Genomic DNA, 15,814 nt, shown 5'->3' with positions numbered 1-15,814 from the left:
TTTTCTTTCCAGGGAGCTGATATGCTTAATTTCCCAAATGGAATCTGCTGGCCACTGTGATTAGAAAATAACAAAGTTAAAGTCAAACCATCATGGACATTTTCTAGCAAGCTTCTTTGCTGTGCCCTGGGACCCTGCCTTCTGTCTTACAGAGAAAGAAGGACGAGCTGCAGTTACCTTGGGAAGTGTGGGTCTCCGAGTAGTGCTCACTGCATTGCACATGCATGGGAGGCAGGATGTACGGCTGCTGCCTTGGCTGAAACAGAGAAAAGAGGGATGCTGAGACACAAAGACACTAGAAAGATAACAGAAAACCAGCCCCCCCCCGCCCCCACCCAGGGAAGCATACTACAGCTGCTCTGTAGGCCACCCCTCTGATCCCCCCCTCTTCTATAGACCTAAGCTCCCATCTCATAGTGATGCTGGGAACAGCAGGAATTGGTTCAAGGTCAGAGAGAGAAAAAATGCCAGCATCCACAGTTTGGATGCAGCCATTCATTAGGGTGTCGGACACTGGCCATGTTCTCTGGGCCTTTGTAACAGATGTAGTCAAGATTGCTTTGCTGTGTCCAAAACTGGCTCCCTACAGAGCAGCAGAGCCCATGGTTTCCAGTTCACAGAACCATGGGAGGCTTGTGTAGGGTCAGGGCTAAGTTAGGCTGGGCCCAGTGGTGAATTTACATAGAGTCCAAAAAAGAAAGGAAGGAAGGAAGGAAGGGAGGGAGGGAAGGAGGGAGGGAGGGAGGGAGGGAGGGAGGGAGGGAGGGAGGGAGGGAGGAAGGAAGGAAGAAACAAAGAAAACATGATGCACATAATCTCAAGGCCCCTGCAAAATCACATGTGGCATGGGCCAGACAGGCACTTGAATCTAGAAAGGACACCCTCCTGTCCAATGCAGAATTGTTCCCACCAACTCTTGAATGTGGCATTTAGACCACTCTGAACCACTTCCCGCTGCAGAAGAGGGCGTACTTGATGTTGGGGGAATGGTCTGTCTCCTCTCTCCTCTACCCTTATAGTTATTATCTCAGGATAACTGACTCAGAAGTGGGGTACACACCTTTAATCCCAGCACTTGGGGGGCAGAGGCAGGCGGATCTCTGTGAGTTTGAGGCCAGCCTGGGCTACAGAGTGAGTTCCATGAAAGGCTCCAAAGCTACACAGAGAAACCCTGTCTCAAAAAACCAAAAACAAACAAACAAGCAAACAACAATAACAACAACAAAAAACCTCAATAGGAATCAGAGAAGAAAAGCATTGAAATGAACTGAGAGAATTCAGGTGCCAAGGAAAAGGCGCTGCTCACACTTCTAAATAATCCCAGAAGACCTGGTGGATGATTTTAGAGTTGCAATTTCAAAGTAGTCTTCCTTTTGCTGACAACACATAATTCAACTAAAATTTCCTATGGTGGGGAAGGAAGGACTGTCAGCTTTATGAACTTAAAGTGAGGACAGGACACAATGACATGAGGAACAGAAACACAGAGAAGGTTGATTTACAGCTGCCTTCTGCTCGGGTTTGTTGTTTTTAAATCATTAAGTGACTTTATGAACTGGGCTAAGTATACAGTGAAAAACCAATAATAGCTAATTTTTCAAATGCTGTTTCTGGATTATATTATTTAATTTCTTCTTTTTTTGACAAGGGGGCGTGTTAGGATGGACCCACCTAAGGCCTCTCACCCTTCACATGCCGGACAAATGCTCAAGGACTGAGCTACATCAATGTCCAATCCTTATGTATTCATTCTAATATGAAACATTTCCCTCAGATCTGCTAATACAGAAATAAATGCCACAAGACAGGTGTTCTAGTTTGGTATCTGTTGCTGTGATAAAAACGCCATGACCATGAACATCAGCAACACCCATGGGCTTAGGATTTCCCACGTGGCCCAAGTCTAGAATTCTGAGAGGCTGGGCCATGATCTTGAATGAAAGAAAGAAAGAGAGAGAGGGAGGGAGGGAGGGAGGGAGGGAGGGAGGGAGGGAGGGAGGGAGGGAGGGAGGAAGGAAGGAAGGAAGGAAGGAAGGAAGGAAGGAAGGAAGGAAGGAAGGAAGGAAGGAAGGAAGGATGTCCCCTAAGCCTTCGAAGAGAGAAGCTGAAGACAGGGTAGGTACACACTGGATATGGAGAAACGCTTTGGTGCTCATGTCTATCGACTCCAGGGAACTGGACAAGCAGCCGAGTAGGAAGGCCACACGCCTTAAAGAGCTACCACAAGACAAAGAGAAAAGAAACATGGCAGCTCTGCCCCAGCGCCCTCGAGAAACACAAGAGCCTGCAGCAGGACTCATGTACAGGAACTACAGCTGTGCGTCCTGCTCACATCACCAGGAAAAATGACAGCTTTTAAAAAGTGAAAATCAACCAAAGGCTAGGGGCTTTATTGACTAAAGTCTGGAAATTAGAAAACGTCCCATCCGTTCAATATACTGAGACCGTTAACCAGACTCATTTGGTTTCGGTTCATTTCAGAAGCATTTTTCTGGCTAGTTTGCCTGGCTCTATCTGTGGCAGTGAATTCCTTGGAATCTGGGGCACTTAAAACTGGGACATGTTACCAGGACAGATGAGCAAATGGTCTGAAGGTAGATGATCATTCTGGCCTGGAATAAGGCTGGGGAGTGCCTCAAACCACATGTAGAGAAGAGGGAGGTGCCCATGAGTTCAGCTGGACACAGTGGATACTTACTACACCTTCTGCAAGTGGATTGTGGCCTTCTATATTTCCAGCAATTCTCCCCCAGCCATGGCACCCTGACTCACCTCCCCTCAAATCCCAACCGACTGAGGAAATGTACATACCAGTGAGGACCGGCTCCAGGTGGGCTGGCGTCTGATTGGGGGTGGAGAATTTGACTGTCTGTATGAAACATTTAAAATGTGAACCATCATTATTGCTGACCAAAGGTCAACGAGTCAGACAGACAAGGGAAGCTGAGAAGGGGGCCAGCCCAGCAAAGCACACAGCACACACAGCACACACGGTCATGATTGCACACACATACACACAGCACACACAGCACACAAGGTCATGATTGCACACACAGCACATGCAGCACACACGGTCATGATTGCACACACAGCACATGCAGCACACACGGTCATGATTGCACACACATACACACAGCACACACGGTCATGATTGCACACACATACACACAGCACACATAGTCATGATTGCACACACATACACACAACACAGCACACACAGCACACATGGTCATGATTGCACACACAGCACATGCAGCACACACACAGCACACATGGTCATGATTGCACACACATAAACACAGCACACATGGTCATGATTGCACACACATACACACAGCACACACGGTCATGATTGCACACACAGCACATGCAGCACACACAGTCATGATTGCACACACATACACACAGCATACACTGCACACACAGCACACACGGTCATTGCACACACATACACACAGCACACGCAGCACACATTGCACACACAGTCACACAGCACACACAGCACACACGGTCATGATTGCACACACATACAAACACAGCACACACTGCACACACACGGTCATGATTGCACACACAGCACACACAGTCATGATTGCACACACATACACACAGCACACGCAGCACACACGGTCATGATTGCACACACATACACACAGCACACGCAGCACACACTGCACACACAGTCACACAGCACACACGGTCATGATTGCACACACATACACACACAGCACACACTGCACACACACGGTCATGATTGCACACACAGCACACACAGTCATGATTGCACACACATACACACAGCACACGCAGCACACACGGTCATGATTGCACACACGTACACACAGCACACGCAGCACCCACGGTCACGATTGCACACGCAGCACACACGGTTCACGACCGCACACCAACACTAAGAACTCAACCCTGTCACTGTTCTCTTTCATCCTCAAAATGCTGGGAACGCATTTTTTGTGATGCTTTGCTCACTATTACTAGAAGAACGAGGCTTACTTCTAAAGAAATATTATGAGAGGAAATAAAGGCTGGAAAACCTCACATGACATGGACTTTTAAAACAGTGCCCTCTGTGAACCTCCGTGTGTATGTGCATAATGAAAATATTTTGAACATGCTTCCAGTTTAAATAAAACTCCAAAATAGAGACAATATTTTTCAGTTTGAGCCCATAAAGATAATACATACTGCAATGCTTATCAAGCCAGATGCCTTTTCTGTTGGTTTTGACTCTGTTCTGATGCTGGGGGTCAAATCCAGCAAACAGCAGGCAAATATTCCACAGCTGAGGTGTGTGCCCAACCCAGCAAATCTTTAAAGAGACAGCACTTTAGCACTGATTAAACAACAACAGAGAGGTGTGACGAGCCGGAGCACACCCATTCTTGAGAGTGGCGATCAGGACATCCCAATACCACACAGGGTTTAAAAAACAAAATGAAAGATAAGATACAGACTTCTCATTGGGCCAAAATTCTTCAAATGACGACTTTCCAGATTTGGAGATTTTGCCCTTCTACCTGCTTGCTGATAAATATCTTTACTCTGGTGAAACCATGGAGACAATGCAATAATGAGGAAGGTTTTTTAGCAGCTGGTCAAATTCAGTGTTATCACTTCCAAGTTAAGCATGGTCCTCCAACTCTTCCTGCCCAGGTCGGAGGAGCAACAACCATGCCCTGGAGTGAGGTATCCAGATGGCAAGGACCAGTTTGGCAGGGGCAGATCCTGGGTGACAAGCCTGAGTGGCTGATGAGTGGACAGTCCAGGATGGAGAAGGAGCCTACTGAGATGATTCAAGTGCTAGAAAACTCTAGAGGAATGCCCTTGACTTGAGATTATAGAGCTCAACGTGTATGTGGGAAGGATGAGGGTAAGTGCTCCCCATGCCATGGGAGGAAGAGGAACGGCAGGGTTACCCCAGAACAGAATTCCTGATTTTCAGTGTTTCATGTGGTGTTCACGGATATTAGAAAAGACCCCAGGAGAAGCCTAAAAGTTGAACACAGGAACGAAGCCATTGACTGAGACATGGTTAAAGAAGACAGCAACTCTTAAAAGGGTTCACACCCACTCAGAAGTCGGCTATGGAATGCTTGATGGGGTCAAGGCCACCATCCCGATTCAAAGGCAAGAGCAGAAGAGAACCATAAGCATATGATGAGTGTCTGCAGAAGCCATGGCTATGGCCTCGCGTGGCCCTCCTAACCCACCTCTGCTAACTCTGCTGGTAGGCCTAGACTATCAAATGTGCTTTTAGACCCCAGCAACGAGTAATTGCGGAGCCCGGTTTGAAAGAGCCTGTGCAACGTGGAGGGGGAAAGTCTGCCTTGCCCTGGGGCTCCAGTTCTGAGCAGCTGCCTTCTCCAGCGACCCCTGCCGTCCAGCGATACCCCACCCTGCTTGGATGTGCCCACTGTGGGCACGGGAAGGCAGCTCCTCTCTTGCATTTACATCCCTGATGCTCTCTGAACCAAAATTAAACACCTCGGGGGCCCAAGCGGCAAATGCGCTCTGCGGAGGAACGCCTTTTGAAATCAACGGAAGCAAAGACGACGACGACAGAGGGGGCCCCCGGCACGCCGTCTCCGAGGTCAGGCCACGAGGAAGCGCCCCCAATCAGACTCAGATGTATCATCTTTATTTCCGAACTAAATTAAAAAGACACACAGATGCGTGCCATCTCGGAGTGCCTTCCAAATCCCCCTCTAATTACCCTGGCCTCTCATTTGCAGTCAGATGGCATGACCCAGGAGCGCACGCAGGGCTGGCCAACTGTGAGCGGAAGCAGGCCGCTCCAGCGGCGGCGTCCTCTCTTTTAAGTTGGCTCATCACTCCGCTCCCCACTTCTGAATATACTCCACATCTAACACGGAGGGGCACCTGGGCAAATTGGGAACAGCTGGGCTCTTCCGAACTCAGAGCCGAGTGCCGGAAAGGCACTGATGTGGCCCACCCATCCAGGAAGTTAGGCATTTACAGTCAATTTGGGAATGATCGTCTCTCTAGGCACACGCACTGCAGTAGACCGTACTTAAACTTCTCTCACTCCTGACTGGCTCTGGACTCCCCCGATGGACTACAGAGATCAAGGGAAAAGGACGACTAGAAACAGAGGACCACAACTTCTCAGAAGCACTCAATTTAACAGGACCAAGCCATCCAGAGGGAGGGCGACCACACATTTACTTACTCAGTGCAGATCTTGTTCTGTTTGTAAAATTTGTGCCGTGTTGTAAATAACCGAGAAATATACTTGGCATTTTCAATATCATCCTTGGAAAAGAAGAGATGGGAAAAAAAAAAAAAGCATTTGTTTGGTTAGAGATGTGCTTCACAGAGATTGCTCTGTGTAGACACCCATGTCCTCTCCTTTCATCTGAAGGACAAAGTAACACATGGGGCCAGGAAGCAAATCAATCTTGGTGGTGTCAATGGAGTCCGAGTTACCATGGCCCGGTGAAGATGGCAGAGATGACCGACCACCTGTTAATGAATTCTTCACATCAAAGGTGCTGGGTCTGCAAGGATGAACTGGCATGCTTATTCTGATTCTAAACCAGAACTTTCAAACCAAATAACTGAATCAAGGCAGGGCCGACAATTAATACAATTAACACCAATGTCGTTCAACCAGAGGCAGGATGATGAGGTGAACTGTCTTGGCTCCTGGGAAGTGACCTCAGTAGAGAGCCAACTGACTCCAGACAGTGTGGCCTATGAGGGGACTGAAAAATCCAGGCCAGCCAGCAACAGAAAATGCAGTCTGACACAATTAGGAGTCACCTAAGGAAGACTGTGACCAGTGGGAACATTCATCACTTGCAAGAAGTCATGCAGGACCAGGCAGGTATTAGAAAGAAACCCTTCAAGAGCACAGAGTCCCTTAGGGAGGACAGTTGTGTCCAACATGCAGCCATAGGGAAGGCAGCCCAACACTGTAAACATATTTAAAATATTATGAGGAGGTGTGTGTGTGTGTGTGTGTGTGTGTGTGTGTGTGTGTGTGTGTGTGACTTGATTGTGAAGTCCTTGAGTGTAGACTTTGTAGATAACAACAGTGTGTCCCAACATTAAAAGACTTGGACATGCGAGTATTAGGACATGGAGAATGAGGCAAGGACATTGTTAGCTTAAAAAAAAAATCACTCCTTGAGCTGTGCAGACCCCTGGACTCACTGTGTGGAAGAGTGCTGTCTCCTCTTTGTCAATCAGCTCCAGCAGGATGGCTGATTTGCTGTGGGTGACACTCCCGATGTCATTCCACCTGGGCCAAAGAAATGTGTCTAGGTTTACTCAAAGATGGTCCCTGTATCCACCACGAGAAAGGTCTCATCTTACAATTATGATTTAACTATTTTTTTCTTTTTAGCAAAAGCTTAAATATTCCACCTCTCAAAGGAGAAGACGGAAAGAAATGCAATATGCACTAACTCACACAGTTAACAGTTCAATTTAAAATAAATCTACGTCGTGACACTCGTTGGTGAGATGCAGTTTTCTTTGTGGATAGCTAGGAGAAAAATCTGCAAGGATCTCATTACCGTTCTCCCGGGTGTCCACCGATGAGGCACTTCCCATGCCCCCTGAATGTTTTCAATGCACAGCTGGAGCTCTATTGCAGTGTGCACTTCAGAGCCACTGTGCCATCTTGGAAAAACTGCCCAATGGCTCTTTATGTATCTATGCATCATTCATGTAAACAAACACATACGAGCTTTCTTAGCCTGTCCCCAGAGACCTGTCTCTAATGGATGTGCAAGGGACTGACTGAATGTACATGGATACAGGCAGGAAGACACAGGGAATCCACCCGAGTGTGGGGCCTGTGGTCTGCCAGGGTCTTGTGGGGACTCTAATCCCAGAAGCGTGTGCCAGACACCAGGAAATAATCACTGGTTGCCTCCCATTCTCCCTGGAGCCAGTTCCTAGACATCTTTTCAATGCTCAGGCTTCAGCAGATGCCCCAGCAACAGACAGCTCCCCATCTGTCTATTTTGCATTCTGTTGTGCTCACTGAAGTTCCCCCCATCTCTGTTGAGTTTGTTTTTTCTTTTCTCTTTCTTTCCTTTTTGTTAAGACAAGGTTTCAAATATTCCAGGCTGATTACAAACATGCCATGTAGCTGAGGGTGACCTTGAACTTCTGATTCTCCTGTTTCCACCACTACACACAATGTTTATATGGTGCTGGGGACTGAGTGCAAGGCTGCTTGCGTGCTAGGCAGATAGTGCACAATCTGGGCTCTATCTCCAGCTCTTCTTAAAGGGCTCACCTCTGGAGTCTCATGCCCTAGCAAGCCCTTCCTCACTCCTAGCACTCACCCAGAGAAGAAGAGCCTCCTGAAATGCTCACTCCCCACCACACTGGGGTGCAAGCTTTTAATTCTGGGCTTAGATATCTCAAGAGACCCCAGAAGACCACAGGTTCCTCATCTGGTAGAGACTCCATGTCTCCACATCTGTAATCAGTGCACTGAGCCAGCCTCTTATACAGAGTTCAAGTTTCCCGTCCTATCTAAAGCAGAAAAAGCGGCTGATTTGCCCCTCCTTAGAGTAGATTCGATGTAGACACTGGTGAGAACCCGAGTCTACTCCCGAGTCTGAGTTCTTACCTGGACTTTTCAAAGTTACCCCCGGTCACCTGCCCACTGCAGAACAGCCATGCTCCCCACACATGCCCAGGACTCCTCTCCCCTCTCCAAATGCTCCCTGACAGAGACACCTGGCCGAGTGGCCACCTGCTGCTGCTAGGATCTCCAGACAGGAGACTGCTTTCTTCTAGGTGAATTCCCTCAAAGCGGCTGCCAAAGCTCTACAGACCCTCCTCCCCCTGTGCCCACCTGGGAACAGCTCCTGGGGGAACGGAACAAACCCTGCAGAGGCTTCTGGTCCTGACATCTGCACATGGCTGTTTCCAGTCCAGCAGCATGTGTGTAGGGGTGCTCAAGTTGCTGTGGGTTCACATGCGTGTGTATGTGGGATCTCCAGGGGACAGCTTTGAGTTCGTCATTCCTCAGTCACCATCCACCTTGGTTTCTGAGACAGTCTCTTTCTGATCTGGAACTTGCCAAGCAAGTCAGTCTGGCTAGCCAGTGAATCCCAAGGATCCACCTGTGTCCGCCTCCCAGCTCTGGGATCACAAACCTGTGCCACCATACCCAGCATTTTTTATGTGGGTCCTGAGGACAGAAGTCGGGTCCTTGCAAGACTTTGCCAACTAAGGTACAGTTCCCTAAGCCCTTAAAGGTTTGTTTCAATCTAAAGGTCTCTGTACTCATTGTAGCCTCAAAAATCAAGTGGGAAAAATCATAAGAGTAATGGCAGAGTGGTGATCTAAGATCAGTAACACTTACCAGGATGGTTTGGGTTGGAAACTGTCTAAAAAGTCAGCCCTAACTGATCCTGAGAACTCCAGCTTTGCCTGTTAGAGCTGTCGTTTATCACCGGCCTTAGCTACACAGCTACATTCATCAGATGCACACACAAGAATGGTATCCTGTCAATCAACACAGGGCTAGACTATCCAGGTACACAAAGGTGAGCATGCTGTCGTCACGGAACCTATAGGCAACCATGCAAAGAGCCAGCTAGTGGGCATTCCCCACATCCCTGGACAGCGTCTGCTTGTACTAAATGGAAAAGAAGGTTAAAGGGTCCAAGTAACCCAACAACAACAACAAAAACAAAGCGCTCAGGTAATTTCATTTGTTATCACACATCAATTGCCTCCAAAACACACTTTTACAGGCAATCAATCCTTTTGTTAATATAAAGATCACTTTGCCCTTGTCCAGTCCATGTGGTCAGGCAGAGGGCATAGGGCTGAGGGTAGAATTGGTTTGAATCTAAATGGCCAGGGACAGTCCCAACAAAGGCAATCAGCAGGACTGACTACAGAACCCGCCCTTCCCACTCTCCAGGTCTGCCCCAGTGGCTCTGGAGACTTGAAATTCATGTTTCCTGTGGCCAGAGAGGAAAGAACAGAACCTCTAGGAAAAGCAATATCATTTTTCCCCTGGCCCCATCAATCCTGAAGATGGCTACTTTCATCTGAACTGAGGAAATGAAATCCATTCAGGTCCAGTGTGGCTCTTAACTCATTGTATAACAACTGTCTACGGCATGGCCTGCAGTCTCTGAAGGGAAAGAACGGAGGACACATTACCTGTATATGACTGCCTGTCTTCCAATTCTGTTCCTCACAAAAATCCCCATAAAGAAAATGCCAAGGTGCATGCTGTTGCCATGGTTGTCCTGCAGAAGATCAACAGAAGGCATTTGTTACCACCACGACCTTGCTGAGCCATCGCGACAGCCAAGGTCAAACAGCCCAAGTGTCTGCCAAAAGACCAATGGAGAAAGATATGGGGTGTGGTATGGTGTGCCTGTATGCCACACAGTGGAATACAGGGTGGGCTTCAAAGAGGATCCTCTGGCTTTTGAAACTGGAGACTGTTATTCTAAGTGAAATAAGAAAGGCACAGGGAGACAAACACTGTGTTCGCTTAGATGGAGTGGAGCGCATCAGAGCAGAGAACGGGGTAGCAAGGAGCAAAACAGAGGCTGCGGGGGTGAGGAGATGCGAGCCAAGACAAAAGCCCTAACTAAATTAGAGGGACAAATTCGGGGATCTACTGTGCATCATGGTGACTGTACTTAGCAGCAACACGCCGTATTCTCAAAAATTCACTGAGAACAGATTTCGTGTTCACCCCACAAAAAATGCTAAGACTGCGAGATAACACACCGGTGAGTTAGCTTGACTTCCCCATCCTACATACATCCAGGTTTCAGAAGACCGGTACGTAACAAATGCATACCGTTTAACTTGTCATTTGAAAGATACAGACACTTACAAGGCAAGGGACAGCACTCATCTTCAGCGGTTGTCTGCAGTCTGCCCACAGGCGCCCGCCCTCCCAGTCCAAACCTCTAGGAGGAAGGAAGCCACACAGCTGCTTGGCGTCCTAGCTACCGGGCGATGGAGCTGGGTGGGACCCCAGCGCACGTCTCTCTTTCCCTCATTCTACTGAGAGGCAATTTTATGATTCTTCTCAAATTTATAGACCATTTCTCCTTCAGGAACTTCTACTAAAGTTTTAGTTAGTTTCCATTTTTCTTTCATTTATTATTATTATTATTATTGTTATTATTATTATTATTATTATTTTAAAGAAAAAGCCATCCATCTCCATACTTTGAAGAGCTGGCTATCACTTGGGTTTGTGACAAACTTCACCCACCCTCCCCCTGTTGGCGTCCAAGCGCTGCTATCTCTCCAGACCTTCAATCCTGGCCCTCAGGCCCTCAGGCAGCCCCACCCCCAAAGCACTGCCTCCTGTTTCCTGAATTACTCAGACAGTCAACACTCCAGGTAGTCTGCTAATTTTTTCCTCCCGTCTCCCACTTTCCATGACTGGGGTTTGATGAGCTTGCCTCGATTTCCTCCTTGAATCTCTCTATTGTCTTCCATTTCTAATAGGAATTTTTAAAATATTTATTTTTATTTTATGGGTCTTTTGCTTGCATGCATGCCTATGCTCTGTATGCATGTCTGGTGCCCATATAAGACAAAGAAGATGGCAGACTGCCTAGGGCTATAGTTAAGGACAACTGTAAGCTGCCTTGCAGGTGCTGGGAACCAAACCTGGGTCCTCTGCAAGAGCAACAAGTGCTCTTGACCACTGAGCATCTCTCCATCCCGTTTCTGATATATTTTTAATTTCGGAAATTTTTAAACTGTCTCAATGATTATTTTTATAAATTTTTAAATAGGGTCTTATTATATCCCAAACTGTTATGAACTCACTAGGGAGTTTGTGAGGACGACACTGAACGTCTGGGCTTCCTTTCCACTTCCCGAGTGCTGGGATTACAGTTGGACACCACTCTGTCTAGTTGACATGGTGGGGAAATGAACCCAGAGCTTTGAGCATGCTGGGTAAGCACTACACCAAATGATTCTTCCTGCAGCGTCTGCCTCTCCCAGGCTGCTGCATTCTTATCCCATCAGCCCCAGTTGTAAACACTGGGGCATTCTGCAGGGCGATGCTTGGCTGTGCCCACTGACTGTGGATGCTCACTGGTGACTGGGAGCCTTGTGACACAGGCAGGCCTTGTGGACTTCACTAGCTAGCCACTCATGGGGCCCTCTGCTAAGGACCCCCGGACTCCTCATCTTCAGCCTGGGCTCTGGGGCAAGTCAGAGGCATCCTGTTGCCTAGGATACCTGGCCGCCAGGGTTATCAGAACACAGTGGGCAAAGACTGAACTTTGGAGAAGTTATCACGAGGTCCCCTGCTTTTTCACTGGAGCAAGGTGGTAGCCACGACAGCAAGAGACAGGGACCCTCCTTCAAAGCTGACATTGCAAGGCCTCTGAGGGGTTTGGGTTAAGGTAAGACAGCCACTGGCAGTCAACCCTGAAAAGGTGTGAAGAGAGAAGAGGTCAGGCACGGTGTGCACCCCAGGAACCCCAGCCCGCAGACAGCGGTGGAAAGAAAGTTTTGCCCCGGATGTCAGTGTGAGCTACGCCATGAGCTGAGGGGTGCAGCAGGAACTGGGGAGGATGAAACAACATGGCTTCTATGCTGAAGAGAAGCTGAAAGGTAAGTCACACCACAGAAAGATCAGTGTGAAGTGAGGTGGGGACGTGAGAAGGGAGGGAAAGGAGACCCTCCAGGAAAACCCTGGCTGCTCTGCCTGCAGGTCCACACCAGAGCCAGGTGTAAGAGTGACTCGGGAAGAGCCATTCCTGGAGCAGGACAATGGAGGGACACACAGAAGGGATGCCCCAGGCAGCCGAGCCATACTGGATGCAGCAGGCGTCACACTAGACCCAACTTAACGCTGGGCACGCCACTGAGGAGAGTGCTGGAGCTGCAGTCCTGGGTGGAGCCACGTCTGAGCAACCGCCGAGGAGCCCACAGATATGGGAACACCTCAGCCAGCAGCTACGTGGGTGTATGTGGAGGGTTAGGAAGGGAGACGGTGCCAAGGAGGGCTGGGGACATTTGGGGAACCCCTTATGGGAAACCTGGCTCTAACTGGAAGTGCTCACAGGGGCCACACTGCCTGTCTCACTTTCTAACCCGGCACACTCAGCTGTCTGCTTAGGCAAACTTCTTCAAGGCAGGCCACTCTCCACCCCTACTGTCTTTTGCTCCTACCTGCCATCCGGGGTCACCCAGAATCATGGGGTCTGTGGACAGTCACCTCCATCAGGGACAGATATATTGGAGGAATCTGGCAGCTCAGCAAAGTTCTCCCAAAAGATCGGCACTGCTTACCACCCCCACCACCCACTCCAAGGTAGGCAAGTAATTCCTTGAAGAACCCACTGAAGAACCTGCTAGAAACACATCGAAACTCGGCAAGGTAGATGTCAGCACTAGCTTGAGTGTCCTCCAATCCTAAAGTTCGGACACTAAAAATAAGCAAATGACAGCAACAATGGAAACCCCCAACTTCCAGGCAGAGAAGAAGGTTTGGTAGAAATAGAGAAAAGTTTACTGATTTTTTTCAGTGACCCGAAATATGGTGGCTATATATGGGCTGCTGTAAGTGGGCTGCAGATGGCCTCGCCAGGCATTACTACGAGGAAAATGGATTACAGCCCTACCAAGGGCGGCCATTAGAGAAGCAAAAGAAAATTAAACAAATCTAAAAGAGAGCCATTTAGCCCCTTTGACGAGATGCGGCCACCTCGCTCGAGTCTGTTGGATGCTCACAGGCCGTTCTCATTAAGGCAAATTGCAAGCAAGCAACAGAGCGGGAACAGAGTGCGTATAAAGCAGCCCGCGGCGCCAACATGGAGGGAAGTGTGTGTGTGCTGAAATGATGGGGATCTCCCAGATCGCCGGGGTGTGCCAGCCGCATTAGGCTTCTGATGGAACTCCATCTTTTGAAGAGCTGGTCAGCAGAGAAGAGAAAATGAGCTTGGATGATGGCCTCCATGATGCTCCCAGCCACACCCACTCTAGTAGGTGGGGCTGTTACAAAGGATGCAGTGTGCTTTAATGATTTCCTAGACACGGCTTCCACAAAACACCCACCACACACAGCTCTGCAGAGCTGGAGAAATAAAAAAATGATTGCTTATTGGAGATGCTTCAGTCTGTCTCTCCAATGATCGTCCCCACATCCAAAGAAGACGCATGAGAAGAAAATTGCTAGCCAGCCTCGCTGTTCACGCCCACAGGACGTCAGCTTCTTGCCCTGGTACACAAAAGACAGGTCTCACCTTGATACTTGAAGGTGTGGGATACGCTGGTGCAAGGACTCACTCAGATGACCGTCCAAGCAGATGAGTATAATCTGCTAATGATCAATCCACAGAATCTCTGAGCTCAGAAAAAGCATTCACTTTACCTAAAGTGAGTTCTTAACTGCTGCAGTTGGAATGAGAAATGTCCCTGATAAGCTCGTGTGTTTGAAAACTTCATGCCAGCTGGTAATACTGTTGGGAAGGGTTATGGAACCTTGCTGGAGGAAGTGGGTCACTGGGAATGAGTCTTGAGGCTTTGCCGCCCAATTCTACTTCCTGTTCACTCTGCTTCCTGGTTGCTTATGCAATGTGAGCAGCCGCCTGAAGGGCTTCTCCAACACCAGGGCTGCACCCCCTGAACTGTGAGCTAAAGCAAACCTTGCCCTATAAGCTGTCTCTTGTCAAGTCTTTCTGTGTCACAGGGCAGACAGGGAGCGTCACATGGCACTGAGAAGGGGATGCCACTCTGGCCCACGGCAATCCATGTTAACTTTAAAACGTGCAGGGGCAGGAAAGGTTCATTACCTTCACCGGGAAGGTCTCCTGTCCAAATCCATCCAAATGCTCTACTTCATTGATGTACATCAGCTCCGCTTCGGCAGGCAGGATCCCACTACAAGCAAAACAGCACCAGAGGAGGAAATGGGCAGCAGTACAAAGTCAGTCAGCGGAAAACGTCCCTATCCTGACAGGGATGACAATCATTTCTTTCCACCTGGGAGGGTGGTGCCTTGTTAAGGTGGCATTAACTAACGTTCAACAGCCTTTTACTCAAAACTGAATAAGAAAGGGAAGGTAGCCAGGCAGCGGTGGCACACGCCTTTAATCCCAGCACTCGGGAGGCAGAGCCAGGACTCTGTGAACTCTGTGAGTTCAAGGCCAGCCTGGTCTACAGAGTGAGATCCAGGACAGGCACCAAAACTGCAAAGAGAAACTCTGTCTCGAGAAACCAAAAAAAGAAAAAGAAAAGGAAAAAGAAAAGGTAAATTACTCACTTAAGAGACATAGCCTTAAAATCACTGATTATTCAATACATCCCTGTGAGCAATGCTGTCTGCTTTAAAAAGATGCTATTTTGCTCAGGACTATGACAATTTCTACAATTTTAAAAAGGAAAATTTTTAAAGAGGGAGGAGGGAAGGGGGGAGAGGAAGAGAGGATAAAAAAAGAATATGAGGAGGGGCTGTGAGGAAGCAGGAGCACAGCTCTCCCCACCCACCCCCAAGCTCCACTCAGAATAATAACACAGAGCCCAGGCACACGGTAGGAGCCGGGAACCGCGTGAGTCAGGCCAGGGGTAGGACAGTGAGCCGTGCTGGCTGCCTTCTCAGCCTCCGCCTGCCTTACCTGTGGGCCTTGTGCTCCTGGGCCACCTTCTGGGTCAGCTCCTCCAGAACAGCTTCCTCCAGTGCCAAATCCTGGAAGAAAGGAAACACTCAGGTCAGGGGTGATATCTGTCATGGCTCCCTGGTCAGGTGTCGCCCCGTGACACATTCCTTCTCTCTCTCCTGCAGAAGACTGGGCTCAAGTGT

At 48.7% G+C, this 15,814-nt stretch overlaps 1 protein-coding gene across 4 annotated transcripts in view; it reads right to left on the bottom strand.

Moving 5' to 3' along the window:
• Nucleotides 1-15,814, bottom strand: part of Ptpn14 (protein tyrosine phosphatase non-receptor type 14) — a 146,658-nt gene that overhangs the window by 26,036 nt on the left and 104,808 nt on the right. For all 4 annotated transcript variants that reach the window (XM_006972081.4, XM_042258826.2, XM_076548193.1 and 1 more), the window contains 7 exons: nt 15,630-15,700; nt 14,808-14,895; nt 10,183-10,271; nt 7,195-7,282; nt 6,209-6,291; nt 2,812-2,869; nt 178-256 (listed from right to left, as the gene is read on the bottom strand). In XM_006972081.4, coding sequence (XP_006972143.1) covers nt 178-256; nt 2,812-2,869; nt 6,209-6,291; nt 7,195-7,282; nt 10,183-10,271; nt 14,808-14,895; nt 15,630-15,700 — 556 coding nt within the window. The remainder of the gene's footprint in view (nt 1-177; nt 257-2,811; nt 2,870-6,208; nt 6,292-7,194; nt 7,283-10,182; nt 10,272-14,807; nt 14,896-15,629; nt 15,701-15,814) is intronic.

The sequence above is a fragment of the Peromyscus maniculatus genome, chromosome 11 (genome assembly GCF_049852395.1).
Source record: "Peromyscus maniculatus bairdii isolate BWxNUB_F1_BW_parent chromosome 11, HU_Pman_BW_mat_3.1, whole genome shotgun sequence".
Classification (NCBI taxonomy): domain Eukaryota; kingdom Metazoa; phylum Chordata; class Mammalia; order Rodentia; family Cricetidae; genus Peromyscus; species Peromyscus maniculatus.
The sequence above is the reverse complement of the archived record's forward strand: the minus strand, read 5'-3'. Positions and strand labels throughout refer to the sequence as shown.